General features: G+C 49.1%; 2 protein-coding genes across 6 annotated transcripts in view; both read right to left on the reverse strand.

The window, feature by feature from the left end:
- The window catches only part of LOC149349661 (uncharacterized), a 512421-nt gene that overhangs the window by 59007 nt on the left and 438885 nt on the right, over nucleotides 1–14529 (reverse strand). The window lies entirely within an intron of this gene.
- Nucleotides 6460–8494, reverse strand: LOC149349662 (uncharacterized). 2 transcript variants are annotated; one of them, XM_089576813.1, is made up of 3 exons: nucleotides 8181–8494; nucleotides 7925–8087; nucleotides 6461–7081 (listed from the first exon to the last, which is right to left on the reverse strand). In XM_089576813.1, the coding sequence occupies exons 1-3, from the start codon at nucleotides 8470–8472 to the stop codon at nucleotides 6643–6645; spliced, it is 894 nt and encodes a 297-aa protein (XP_089432939.1). In that variant the 5' UTR covers nucleotides 8473–8494; the 3' UTR covers nucleotides 6461–6642. The 2 variants fall into 2 exon arrangements, with proteins under 2 accessions (XP_089432938.1, XP_089432939.1); XM_089576812.1 differs by having other exon boundaries at nucleotides 6460–7081; nucleotides 7925–8494.

Raw genomic sequence — 14529 nt, forward strand, 5'->3', positions numbered from 1 at the left:
GGCTATGAGAGACGCCGTAGTGGAGGGCTCCGGAAATTTCGACCACCTGGGGTTCTTTAACGTGCACTGACATCGCACAGTACACGGGCCTCGAATTTCTCCTCCAAAGAAATTCAGCCGCCGCGACCGGGATCGAACCCGCGTCTTTCGGGCCAGCAGCCGAGCACCATAGCCACTGAGCCACCGCGGCGGCCTTATCAGTTCGTTACAGGCCTTCGCCATTTCTGGTCATGCAGTACTGCAAAACAAAAGAGCACCCAAAGCCACGCAGCAACCTGTTTTTGTGTTTTTAGTGTTGTCCTTTCTTAATAAAGTTTTCAAAACTGATCAAATTCCTCGCTACGATTTCATTTCACTCACCTGCGAAGAACTATAAACCTTACTCCTAACAAAAGGCTCTGTATCGGTTAAACGTTAATCTGATAAAATTAATTTAGCTAGACTGACTCAGAGTAGGGATTTTTCTTTCTTTACAGCTACGCCTATTACTTTAGGTTCTAATCCTGCGTGCAGGAGGGTTATTCGGGTAAAAATATGCGGTGTTGTTAACGAGAGGCGGTTGTCGTTAAAACTGTCGCCTCCTACTTGGAACAGAGACACATTCTTTGCTGCAGAAAAGAAGGAGGCAGTAGTCACGCGACAGCGCCTTCTTTTAAGGCGCGGTTATACTCCGACGTTTTCGGCGCGCGGGCGAGAGCCGGTTGCGGTCGGATACGTCAGATCGGCGACGCTACGCCAGGCGGATTTCGGGAGCTCTATAGTCCAGCCCATGGTCCAGCCGCTCCGACGCGAGGCAGCGCATGCGCAGAACGTTCTTCGTTCGAAAACCGGCTGGGAGAGGAGGCGAGTGGCGAAGGGGGTAGAGGGGAGGAGTGGCGTGGGAGGCGCGCGCGGTGCATTCTGGGCAGAGTCTAGCACGCCGCCTGCCGCGAAACATGCGAAACAGCCCCCGTCGCTGCCCAGCGTTGTCCTTCCGCTCTGGCATACTGCTTTCGCGCCTTTTATTAAAAGCGCCTGCATATAGAAAGGTGTCTGTCGGTTCTGGCGCCTCGCAGTAGGCATTGCATTTCTTCTTGGGATGGCGTGGACGTACCCAGTACGACGAAATATAACTATCGCGTTGCTCCTACACCGCCTGCGCCGCAAGAGGAAGCGGTCACTCTACATCCGTGAAATTTTCGACAAGCGTCCGGCCTACGGCGAGTACCATCACCTCGTGCAGGAGCTGCGACAAAGTGATCCGGAATACCATTTCAAGTATTTCAGGTAAATAAAAAGCAGATATATACATTTACCATGCGGTGGTTGTCGTTTGTTTTCAAGCACCCTTCGGAAAGTGATACCACGAGCGGAAAAATTGTGTTCTCATGTCGAACTTACGTGCATTTTTTTGAACTTAGGATGACGAAGGCTTCATTTGACAAGCTACTGAGCCTCGTGTACGAGAGAATACTGCACCCAGCAACGCATAGGAGGCCCATCTCTCCGGCAGAACGGCTCGCAGTTACATTGAGGTAAAATGCTCACATTTCTTGAAAACCTAGTCAATGAGGCGGTACGCACGGTACGTGCGCACCGTATTTGTACAAACTAAGTTTTTCCCTCACATCATCCCTCACATCACAGTTTTTTCCTCACATCACTTCGCGTGGTTTTCGAAAGCAACATACGAATACATAGCACGCATTTTTTTTTTTACGCTGCTCTTAAGTGTGCTTCAATCACAGCCGTAAGGCTCTCGAGCTGTGAGGGAAAGCTCACCTTTAGACAACCTTGAAACCGTAGCGCGAAAGCGCGCGGGTTAAAAAAGGGAGGCTCTGAGAGCAACATGGGATAGGGAACGAAATATGATGTGGATGGGCGCGGGACGGATGGTACACGACGCAACAGCGGTGTGGGCCCCACTGCTTGGCCACGTCCTACTGTGCTGCGCGCGAAGTGCCGAGCCTCAAAATAACGTCCTTTCCGCATTCTATGGCCCTGTAACTGCTCTTAGTCCTATTTGTGAAACATGATGCATGCGTTTTTCATTCTTAAATTAATGCTTGCAGCAGTAAAGGTAATTGTGACAAATATTTGAACGTTCATACAAACCGATTGTTCTTTTACATTTTTTGCAGATTTCTGGCCACAGGGGGATCCATTCAAGATATCTCTATGAGTTATCGAATGCATGCTTCCACTGTGTTGGGGATCCTGAGAGAGACCCTTCCAGCAATCTATGATTGCTTGAAACCAATTGTACTTGGGTGTCCAAGTGCGAAAAAATGGGAAAAAATACGAGAAGATTTTGAAGTTCAGTGGAACTTCCCAAATGCTATAGGAAGCATTGATGGGAAGCATTTTGCAATGAAATGCCCGGACAACAGCGGGTCAGACTTTTTTAATTATAAAGGCTATCATTCACTGGTGCTGCTGGCTATAGCAGACGCCAATTATAGTTTCATTGCAGTTGACATTGGAGCTCAAGGACGACTTTCAGATGGCTCTGTATTCAGAGATAGTGCCCTGAGCACTCATCTGAAAGAAGGAACTTTGGGGCTTCCTTCGGAAGTGTCAAGATGGCCTGCTTGTTTGCTTGGGGACGCAGCATTTCCGTTGCAGACATACTTGATGCGTCCTTACCCAGGCAGGAAGCTTGATGAGAGAAAAAAGGTGTTCAATTATCGCCTTTCGAGAGCGCGCAGGTGCGTGGAAAATGCGTTTGGGATTTTAGTCTCAAGGTGGCGGGTGTTCCTTGGGACAGTAGAAGGAGAGCCGGAGCTCCTCACCAACATGATAGAGGCAGCCGTGTGCCTTCATAATTTTCTGATGACTGACAGTGCATATTGTCCAGATGATTATGGTGACCGGTCATGTGAGGAAACTGTGCTGGACGGAGAGTGGAGGCGCACGGTTGCCCCAATTGGCGCCCCTGCACCACCATCAAATCACCGACCTAGCTCAGCTGCTATGGCAATGAGGGACGAAATTGCAGACTATTTCATGTCTGCAGAAGGATCATTGCCATGGCAGCTGAGTGTTGTGAGACGGTGCTAGTACAGTGTATCCCCGCCAACTTGTTAAACTCATCCGCCCAGCTAACTTTCTGCCGCCCCCTGCTACGCTAGTCTTTATTTGGAATCCCCCCCCTTACCCTTAAGGACCAGCGGTTATCTTGCCTTCGCATTACATGCCCTGCCCAAGCCCACTTCTTCCTCTTGATTTCAACTAGGATGTCATTAACCCGCGTTTGTTCCCTCACCCACTCCGCCCGCTTCCAATCTCTTAACGTTACACCTATCATTTTTCTTTCCATAGCTCACTGTGTTGCCCTTAACTTAAAACTTAAGCTGAACCCTCTTTGTTAGCCTCCACGTTTCTGCCCCATAGGCGAGTACCGGCAAGATACAGCTGTTGTATACTTTTCTGTTGAGGGATATTGGTAAACTGTCTTTCATGGTCTCGGAGGACCTGGCATATGCGCTCCACCCCATTCTTATTTTTCTAGTTATTTCCCTCTCATGATCCCGATCAGCGGTCACTACCTGCCCTAAGTAGACATATTCTCTTACCACTTCCAGCACCTCGCTACCAATTGCAAACTGCTGTTCCCTTGCTAGACTGTTGAACGTTACTTTGGTTTTCTGCATGTTAATATTTAGACCAACCGTTCTGCTCTGCCTGTCTAACTCATTGATCATGCTTTGTAGTTCATGTCCTGAGTGACTTAGCAAGGCAATGTCATCAGCTAATTCAAGCATATCTTGCTCGTTAATTCTTGCTATCCATTGTATTTTCTTTCTCTTTTTTTTTTGCTCACATGTCCAATAATTTCATGCACGTTCTGTTCACATAATACTCCCATGTGTAGCCTGTCAGTTGTTTGAATAAATAAATAAACACGCCTAACTTTTTTTTGTGAGTTTATTACGCTGTATGCTCACACAGTCACATGCTGTGCTCTCTATGCAGCAAGTCTGAGCTTCTCTGGATTTTCTGTATGGTTGGGATGCTAAACGACTGCATTAAAATAATTCGGCCATGCATTTGCCTTCATTCATTCATTTGCCAAGCTTTAGGTTATTTCATGACCTTGCATCCATTCTGATCGCTTCATCCTTCACTGAGACACCTTTCACCATGCCAAATGTACTCTTCTGCATGAGAGTGGCACCTTACATGAAACTACTCCTACACAAGGAACCAACTGTAACCGTTCTTAGACATGTGAGCCAGAAGCAGGCTGTAGTGTAAGTTTGAATGAAAAATTAATACAATTACTTTTAAAGATTTCAACGTCATTTCCATATAAACTATATAGTACAGGTTGTTCTGTAACAGGGTTGCTTAACACTCTAATAGTAAGTTACATATCATACACTGAATCGTGTCATTCCTATGATACAGTTCAAATAAATTGTCTGCGTTTGATTAAAATTACTCTAATATCTACTCTCAACGGAGGCACGTTTGCACGCTTTGGCATCTCTACATACTTTCATTAATACAAGTAACTACAAAAGTCAAGAACAGTACCTGAAATCAGTTACCCATTATTATGGCTGTAGCTTTCTCTGAGATAACAAAACGTGTCTTTCAATAGAGGACTGTTTTGTAATGATGGTAAAATTGCTCACAGCACTCGTACAAGTGGAAAAAAAAATAATCTGAGAATAAGCCACTCAATCACAATGGAACTTAGCAACTGTGTGCTGTGTAAGTATGTGAATATGAATAAGTGAAACAATAGCATTGCACTGAACAATGCCCTGTTTTTCATCGCAGTGATTCCCTCAAAAAAGTAACACAAAACATTGAACTTTATGTACTGATTCTTAAAATTCTATGTACAGGATTAAAAATTGAACACATCATTTCGTATAAAAGTGACACCAAAAATGGCAATACATATCACATGGAAAGAGAACAAAAAATCAGTTACAAAAATGAGATCAAAAATAGCAATACGTATCACATGGAAAGAGGAAAAAGAAAGCTACAAAAAGGAGATCAAAAATAGAAGTACATATCACATCCAGAGAGAAAAACAATAGGTCACTAACTACCCATTGCTCAATATCATGAAAACCTGTAGGTGACTCAAAACTAAGATGGAATAAAATTGCCGTGCTGGATGGACAGGGGAAAGGCCTTTGCCCAGCAGTGAGCGTAGCCAGGCATGATGATATTACAAAAGATTTATAAAATGCACAGCGCATAAACAGTGTACATTAAAACTCTGCCAAAAGAGCATTGTTATGTACCAATGCCCGCAAACTTCAGCTCATTTCGTGAGAGTGTGGCTTTGACTGATATTTGCACCAGGGAGCATTGGTCACTGGGCCTGGGACCGTACTTTGTGGGTGTCTGCAGCGGGTGATGATGGAGGGTGCTCTGCAGCCACCATGGCATGGTCACAAAACCAGTGACCAACACTTCCAGACTCTGATGTCAGTCCAAGCCACACGCACTCTTAAGCATTTGAGTCAAGTTTGCATGCGGCGGTGCTCAGACTTTGGCACTTGTAAAGAAAATATAGTTGCGCACAGCAATCGCACCACGATGACATAACTGCTGGCATGATAGATGATGGACTGAGAAGAAAAATGACAGGGTAAACATTTTTTTCATTCGCAGTTCATGCACTGTCATGCTCGAAATTGTGTCTTTCTATTATAAATATAAACAAGTTCAGTTCTCTGCTTAAAAAGATTGCACTAGTTGCACAGAGGAAGTGAGCTAGAACCAAGCCATTTTTGGCATCTAGTATCTTTGGCATCTTTTTGGCGTCTAGTATTGCAGCATCCGTATATGTTTGTACTCTTTTTAACCTGAGTTGCTTTGGGACATTAAACCCCATAAACCAAACCAAACCATATTTTTATCACAAGTAAGCATGAGCATGACAAAGGGACCAAACATGTAAAGATTTTAACCCTGCAATGCCCAGGCATTAAGAACAAAATTTATGAACTTCAAGGACCCTGTCTCTTGTCATTGAAAAAAATGTTGAAAAACCTGAGACAGTTATGAAACAAAACATCATTGCAGCATAATAAACTCAAGGTAGTGATTAAAATTTCTGGATAAGGACAATAAAAGACTATGTAAATATGCAGGCTCATGCATTCATTGAACAACATAAAGGTTTTGGCAAGTTGGTGTGACATGCTGTGGGAGGAATACTATGACACGGAAAGACTTGGACTAAAGAAAGAAAATACCCACGCAAGCACCAACCAAAGGTAAAATCTTGGATCGTAAGCAAAATCCAACGGCGCATGCTTGACATTCGGTGTTGGCAGCCAAGGAAACGAGAACACACGGATTAAACATTCAAGAGAAAAAGAGCCCGATGTACTGCTCAATCACATTTCTAGTACATCGGGCTCTTTTTCTCTTAAATGTTTAGATCCGTGTGTGCTCGTTGCCTTGGCTGCCAACATCAAATGTCAAGAACATGCCCTTGGATTTTGCTTATGCTCCAAGAGTTTACCTCCGATTGGCGCTTGTGTGTGTTTTCTTTCTTTAGTCCATGTCTTTCCCTGCCGCACCATTCCTCCCAGATAATGCAGTGAATTAAGAGTAAAAATTCAAAATTGCTTCCCCAGATAATGCAGTGAATTAAGAGTAAAAATTCAAAATTGCTTCAATACCAGATTAAATCTCTTCCCCAGCTTCGGCAATCAGCTGCATAATCCCTACCTTGCACTTGGATGCCACCTTTGTAGGCATCCTGTCTAGGCTGAGGCCGATAGACAGGGCAAAAGCTTCGTTTTCTGTCATTTTTTTTTGCAGCTGTCCTAGCAGCTCTTCTTCAAATCGATCATTTTTTTTTTCTTTTGTTTTTTGTCTGCGAGCCTCATGTGGTCGTGCTTCAGGCACATGATTTGGTGCTGCTGTGGTGAGCACTGGCAATGTCAGGGGTGATGTTGATGTTATTGGTGCTTGTGATGACGCATCTGCAGGCAATGCAGCATCCACGAGACACTCTGTGACTGGTGATGGTGGCCTGCTTCTCTGCATGCTCAAGAAGATGTCCTCCACAGTGTCACCATCACCAGCTGAAGACGAAGTGGTATTCAGGCTGCATGAAGTTCTGCAAAGTAAAAGTTTACATGGATTGAGAAATGCCAGGTCCACATTCGCAAGGCTGACCAATTTTGTTTGTGTACCAACATCATTTGACCGCGTTAGTTGCATTTGCTGTGCATGCTGGAAAGTTCCTGGGATAAATAATATTGTAGGCCACAGGGACGGGTTTCTTTCGCAATTTTTGTCGCATTAGTATTCACAGAATTTTTTGTGATATTGTCAATGGACAACGATGAAGACAGTGCAGGGCTCGTGCTCACAGCCTGAAGAGGACGACGTGTGTTGTGTGCGCCGTTGGCCGGCGGTGGTTAGACTTCTCAGCTATCTTTTTGTGACTATGCCTACTCCTTGTGTGCGTACGTCTACGTAACATCTCTTGGTGGAGGTTTCGGGTTCCAGCCGCCATGCCGAAGAGTTCTCTGCAAAGAAGACTTAACCAATGCGACAAAATGCGCAGAAAAGTGCCTGACTAGCTTGAATCCCGCACTGTACTAAAAAAAAAACAGCATGCGTTGCCAGTAATAGTAAACATGGCATTTTTTATGAGCACACACACCCGCGCGCACACGCACACACACACAATTATTGACGCGCACTTGAAAAATGCAACATGACAACCGGATTACGGTCAAGGAAAAAAAAAAAAAGACTCGCAAGCTAAGTTGCCTGCACCGCATGACAGCCGCGTCGTGTGAGGAAGGAGCACACCGAATCCAATGCAGCGAATAAAATACTACTGTTTCGAGAAAGACATCAAACATGCGATTAAAAAGCGCAGCCTTTAAGGTGGCCTCAATAAACAACAATAAACGGTGTCGCACAACTCTGACAGAGCACAAAAACTCACTTCCTCGGGCGGCCGCAATCCTTGTAGAACGCCATGGCCTCGGCGAATTCCCATGTTCGCCGGGACACATAGCCGCTGCCGCTCCTTTTGCTGGCTTCAATAGCTTTCCGCTCACGAGTATAGCGGTCCCTCAAACGCTTCCACAGCTTTAGGCAATCTTCAACTGAAACAAAAAGAAAAGCAAGGCAAGAACTACAGACAATGATCGCGCACCAGAACCGGAGATGTTTCGACGCGAGTATGCAGCATGACGCACCTGTCGAGAGGCCTGCGTGCAAGCGTATCTGCTCCCAGGCATTGCTTTTGCGTTCTACGTCGCGGTAATCGATCCGCTTTGTATCGTAGACACAAGGATGTTGCTGCACGGCGTCCAAAAATCTCTCCACCCCGGAGTCAGTGAGGTCCACCATGGTCTCGTTGGAGGCGGCCATCTTGTGAGCAACGACGAGAGAGGGGAGGAGTGGCGTGGGAGGCGCGCGCGGTGCATTCTGGGTGGGCGGCTTCGGCGCGCTCTCGGCGCGGCCCGCGCGAAATGCAGCCGGTTGCATTCCGCGCCGGGCGCCGTCAGACCGCGCCGAAAGCCGCCGAACACGCTGGTGGTCGGGCGCCGCTGGAGTATAGAGTGTCGCGTTTCGCCGACGTGACGTCGCCGTGCCGCGCGCGCACGCGCGCGCGCGCTACGTCGGAGTATAACCGCGCCTTTACTGACGCCACCTCTGCACAGGAGAAAGGAGGCGGAGACCGAGGAAATGAATGCGAGCGGGCCATACTGACCGTTCACCGTCAGCACAGCCGCAGTTAATGCACGCCGCTTTCCACTTGGCGCGGCAAGCAAACGCCGCTATGCGACAAGTCCCGAATAGAGTGAGCAATGACGTGTAGCCCCTAGAACCCGCTTATTCCTAGGTGTACAAAATCACCTCCAACGCACCCGCAACTGGACGCGGCTCCCTGCATCACGACGGCCTACACATCCGGCAGGCCAGAGTAAACATTTTTGTCAACGCCGGCACGAACGCGAGAAGCGCCGTGGGGCGACGGCGGCGGGGCGGTGAGCGACTGCCTCGCCCCGGGGCCAGTCGACCAACGGGTTGCGTGTGCGTCCAGTTAATAAAACAAAGGCGTGTCCACGTGGTCCGGCGGAGCTGCGCTCGTCGGCAGGTGCCGCACGGAAAAGCAGCGCTCGTCACGCGATGTATGGGGCGCTGACGGCCAGTCCCGGAATAACTCGCGAGCGCCTTGGAGGCGCCAAGTGCCGCGCGAGAGCAACCCTCGCGCCGCCGCAGTGCGCCGCCGCGCCAAGGTTCATCAGCCGGGGAGTGCGCACGGAAACGGTCCCGGCAATGGTGCTTTTCGATTCCTCCGAGCTTCATTAACTTCGAGCTTCGATCTTGTCGAGTTGAGTTCTTTTCTCGCCGAGCTACTTTCGCGCTCCCATTGTGGCTGGCTTTTGTCCTGCCCCGCTTAGATTCCCTCGCGCTTGGCTTTTGCTCGGCACTGTATGCGTTCGGTTTCGATCCCGTGGCTATTTCTGCTTTCGTAGAGCTTGTATCGTGCCGAGCGGCGACTACGGCCAGCCGAGAGTTTTCCCGCTCGGACTACTCCGTATCTGGTTCCAAGGACTCGTCGTGCTTGCTGCTGCTTACTGTCATTTCTCGTGGGGACTGAAACGTAAAGACAGGCCGGAATTTATCACCTGGTTACACAATGAAAAACTCAGTTAAAGAGCGCACAACTTTAGCTATAGCCTTAAAAGCGTAGCGCTAACAAAAAACGCAGATTAGTCAGCAGCAAAGGTGTAGAGCTACGAGGTTAAAGCCGTAGAACTGTCGCGATTTCGAGCGCATTAAAACAGTCTAGACAGAATGCGTGCCGCTACAGACACGTTTTATTCCTCGCTGTAAGGCCTTCAATAAATTGAGGGCTGTACAACATTTTCTCAAGGAATCTCATTTCAGGCGTTAAGTACCACTCACGTTATCAACTCTTTGTTTTCATAAGAGTCAATACGTAGGCTGAACAAAGTAAGAAGTTTCCCCTGAGCGGTGAACCTACGCCCATGTTGAAAAACAAATGTCAGTGCGCTGACAGATGTCGCCGAAGGAACTGCCGTCTATCAAGGGCGCGTATAAAACGAATGCTCCGCGATTCAGTAGTTTCAATACGGGCTTAACTACGTGCATGCAAAGGACTGAAATCAATTCTAAGCAGATCACCGAGATTAACACTCTACTGTTATACGCGTATTGCCTAATATAGGATGGAGGATGTTTGTTTAGGCAGTCGTTTGTTACGTGGAGCGATAAGGACAAGGTTGGCTAAAAAGAAAGACACAGGAAGTGTTCCTTCCGACGTTTGTTGCATGATTGCGCCGCAGGCCAAATACGAACGCAGCTAAAGGAAGTGCATGCACGGTGCCAGAGCACAAATTCTAGCTTTAAGTCCAAAAGTTATCCAAATACTCCACTCCTTGTACATGAGTGCGTTTGTATGCGCTATGCTCCCTGGCCAATCCCCCGCCGTGGGTATGTGCTATTAAACCTGAGGACATATTCATCATCATCATCATCAGCAGCAGCAGCACCACAACACACCGCGTGAGCGGAACACTCCGCATCCGATACCGCCAACGTTCTTCACGGCCCCGGGTCTCGACCTTTCGCTTCTTTGCAGCGAGCCTTTACTCATCGCTCCAGCTAACGTAGAGTCATGATGGAACGCGTGTTGAGGCTGTGAACGAATACTCCTGCAGGACTTCGTTAGACTTCTTTCCGACGTCTTTGAAAGCCGTTTTCTAAAACGATTTTTTAGCTCCGCTATGCGCTTAGTATTGATCAGAGAGACATGCACGATACTCCACTTGGCAACTTAATAGCTTTAGGGGCTAACCTCGCTCAATATGTGTGCCAGTATCAGCAAGTATGACAGCATTCCGTACGTACTGTCGTTACCCCCAGCAGGAACGGCGGTGTCGTTCGTGCGGAATAGTCTTTTCTCGCTTGTAAGCTGCCGTTTGCAGTACTTTCTTTGGAACACACGTGCTGACTGTCTTTCGCAATCGTTGTTTTTCACAGAGCAGTCAGGAACGAGGAGACCCCGCATAGACTACACTACTCGAGAGAAGAAAAAACGACGGGGATTTGGGGTACGATGCTTCTCCTGAAAGAATATTTATCTGTACACATGGTAGGCGCTTGTATTTCAAGCTTGAAGCCGAACCAGGGACCAAAGATTTACCCGTTTGGGCAAATGCTATCCATTTTCGCGCGTCCCGTAGCGGTGTATTTCGGGCAGGTCTAAACGCTTTCGCTCTGGGAATCCCGGGCAAAAAGTGCATAACGAGTCACTCGCCGAGCCCGTGCTCTCGCTCGGCCGGGCGAGCAAAGCCGGCGGCGGGGCCACGCGTGTGACAGCGACGCCGGGTCGCGGGGCCAGACGCTGACTTGCGCCAGCCCGGCGTCGCGTCGGGCGAGCGCCGGCTCCTCTGCGCACCCGAGCGGCGAGACTTCCAAAGTGGGCGCCGTACCAGCCGCTCCTCGCAACGTTCGGTTGGCCGAACGCGAAATCGTCCTGGAATTGTATTTCCTTGTCGGCCGCATACCCGACGTCGGCTTCGTTCTGTGTGTGAAACGAGAAAACGCGGGCCGCTCTTTCTCTCTTTCTTCCGGGCCCGAATGTCAGAGGGCCTTTCCCCGGGGAATTCCTGCTTCGCCTGCGAAAATATGATCGGCCTTCCCCCATCGCTGCCAACTCAGCTTCCTCACTGCCGCTCCACTTGGCCCGGTGAAGGCCCGCGCGGCTGTTTGCCTTTGTCGGGCGATACTTGAAAACGCCGGCGGGGAAAGGGTGCCAGGCGCTAGAACTTTTGCTCCGGCAGCGATGGATTGGAGGGCACCGCGCGAAGACAAACGGGCGAGGGTGCCCAGCTGGGCCAGATTTTATGCGCGCTTAGGAACGCTTAAGAAGCACTTCGGCGCCCCGCACAATTTCTCCCGGAAAAGAAAAACTTTGCAGAGAAGGCAGTGCCGACGTGTTCACTTCGCCGACCCGCCCGAACACCCCGTGGGGTTGAGGCTGCGGCCATGTCAGGCGAAAGTGCCACGAGGCGCACGTGCCTATCTGCTTTGGTATTTTTATTTTTGATGCAAACAGCATGGCCACTAACGTAACCCCGGAAAGATCGTTGCAAGCGGTGGTAAAGGTTACTGCACACTCAGTGAAACTAGCCGCACGAAAGCAAACTGTTGGATATCCGATTGAGGCTGCCCATAAAGTAGACGCACTGATATACCAGGTGTTTCAGGGAAGTCAGCCACTAATTTTTAAATGTAGGCTATTTGAGGTAACAGTATGGCGTTTGTGGCACTAATGCCTGTGTTGACGGGCATCTGAAAACTGGTGAATCGCGTTAACTAGTAAGCTGGTTAACTAAATTTAAAGTTAACTTTTTAACTATTAGTTGGGCGAGCCTGGCTGTAATCAGAGATTTGTAGCTGGCTCTTAGTAATAGCCATATCAGTTTTTTATGATATCAAAAACCTGATTTGCGATGGTGCTGTGGCCCATCAAACTGGACATTTCTCGGGCAATCCGCAAATCCCGCGGTAAGCGCTCAGCGACGTTCATCAAACCGCGTCACTCCGTAGGTGCCGCATAGCCTCTCCGCCACGCCTCGGCTGGCACAGCGAGAACAGTGAGCAGCGGCTTTTTGTGGAAGTTACTAGGGCAACTGCGTACAAGCGACCGCCATTAGTGCAGTAATTCTTCAGATTTATTCCTAGAATGCGCCTTCAGTCAAACTGCCTATATTTTTTAGCATCAAATGTTTTTAACTCCCGTTGTCGGCCCGTCGCGGGTGACCTTGGCGCCAGAACGGAGTAAAACACTGAGGCAAACCTAAAAAAATTTTAGAGCGCAAGCTCTATTTCAGCACGTCTGCCAAGGTCAATCTTGGAGCGCGTTTGACATTGAGGCCCCAGAGCGCAGGAAAACTACGTGACTTACCAAGCAGAGGCGCACGTGTGCACGCTGGCCGCCTCTGCCGCTGCGATACCACGTGATTAGGGAGGGCAGTCTGGGAGAGGCGCAGCTGCGCGCGCTAGCCCGCCTCGCCGTTGTGATGCCACGTGACAAGGATAGGGTGTGACAGTTCCTGCGTGAGCGGTTTCTTCTTCAGTTTCTCCCCTGGATGAGGCGCGTGCCGGCCCGAATGTGTCACCTCTCCGGCGTCGCGGTCAAGCCGTGTCCGATCGTCCAGTCGATATTGCTCGTCGAGAAGGTGTACCGCAGAGGACGCGAGCTAAGCGAGCCGCTGAAACCGAGGATCAACGAGAAGCTAGAGTTGGGAACCAACGGAACAGAGCTTTCGCTCTCTACAACTAGATTTAGAAGAATTAAACATCACCAAATTTTTGGCGAAGCTTCCGGTCCACTTGGTGCTACGTTCTGCGTTGCCGCTGGAGCAGCGCATGAGTCAACAAGTGCGTCTTCGTGCTACCGTGGTGGGTGATGTTATCGCAAGGCAGGCGCGAAGGAGCCTAAGTTCTTCCGTGCAGGCCGAGAGGCGCACGCGCAGTCCTGGTGGCACTTGATAAGCGAGGGGACAGCGCCGCGTGAGTTGCCGTCATTACGCAATGAGGGCGAACCTAGAACACAGGTTCCTTAGCGACATTTACCAGCACGGCCAGTAACCAGTTCTAATTTGTTGTTCTTCGGCGTGGAGGTCGGCGCAGGCGGTGACGGCGGCGTCCGGCTGAGGCAAACACCCCAGAGTTCGGTGTAGCACTTGGTGGCACCATCCCCTCTTGAACCACGGCAGGCGTTGGTCTCGCGGGTCGCCGTACATAAAAAGCGGCAAAGAAATCCGGACGCCCTGTCGCTCGTGAAGAAAAGCTAAAGGAAAGTAAAGTGGTTGATGAGAGACGCTCCCCAAGACACGGGTGTGGCTATGAGCATCTGTGAGCCGTCCTTCCCTGCAGTGCATTTCGTGCTTACATCTACTCTCGAGACCGCGGCGGCCGCGTTTCGATGGAAACGAAACGCAAAAGGCGGCAGTGTACTATGCGATGTCAGTGCATGTTAAAGACCACCAAGTGGCCGAAATTATTCCGGAGCCCTCCACTTTGGCACCTCTTTCTCTCTTTCTACTTTCACTCCCACTTTCTTCTCTTCCTTCACGGCGCGTTTGAAGTGCCCGTTGGGAAACGAGACAGTTACTGAGCCATTTCCTTTTCTCAAAAACCACTATTTTTGTTAAACTCTCGAAGACGAGATAGTCTGTGAATTTTTTGTAGCGCCTCACAGAGGTATAGTTGAGGAAAGGTCCTCAGAATTCTCGCTTCGTAAATTGCGACATTTTAAATTGTGACTAAATGTAGCTCGTAAGAAGTGTTTTCTGCAGTGGCGAGACTATAATGTAGCAAACTGCGTTGGACAAACTGTTCTTGCTCTTGTACGATAGTTGGAGACGCCGGCTCAAACATGGTGCAAGAATGTTGCCACGTGAGTCAGCTAACTCCGCAGGACTGTCCTATTTGCCAATTCTCTCGGGTGCGCATCTCACACATGTGGTCTAGCCGGCCCACTTGAATCTCGTGAAGGGTTGC

The sequence above is a fragment of the Amblyomma mixtum genome, chromosome 3 (genome assembly GCF_055824585.1).
Source record: "Amblyomma mixtum isolate Tamu chromosome 3, ASM5582458v1, whole genome shotgun sequence".
NCBI classification, from domain to species: Eukaryota; Metazoa; Arthropoda; class Arachnida; order Ixodida; family Ixodidae; genus Amblyomma; species Amblyomma mixtum.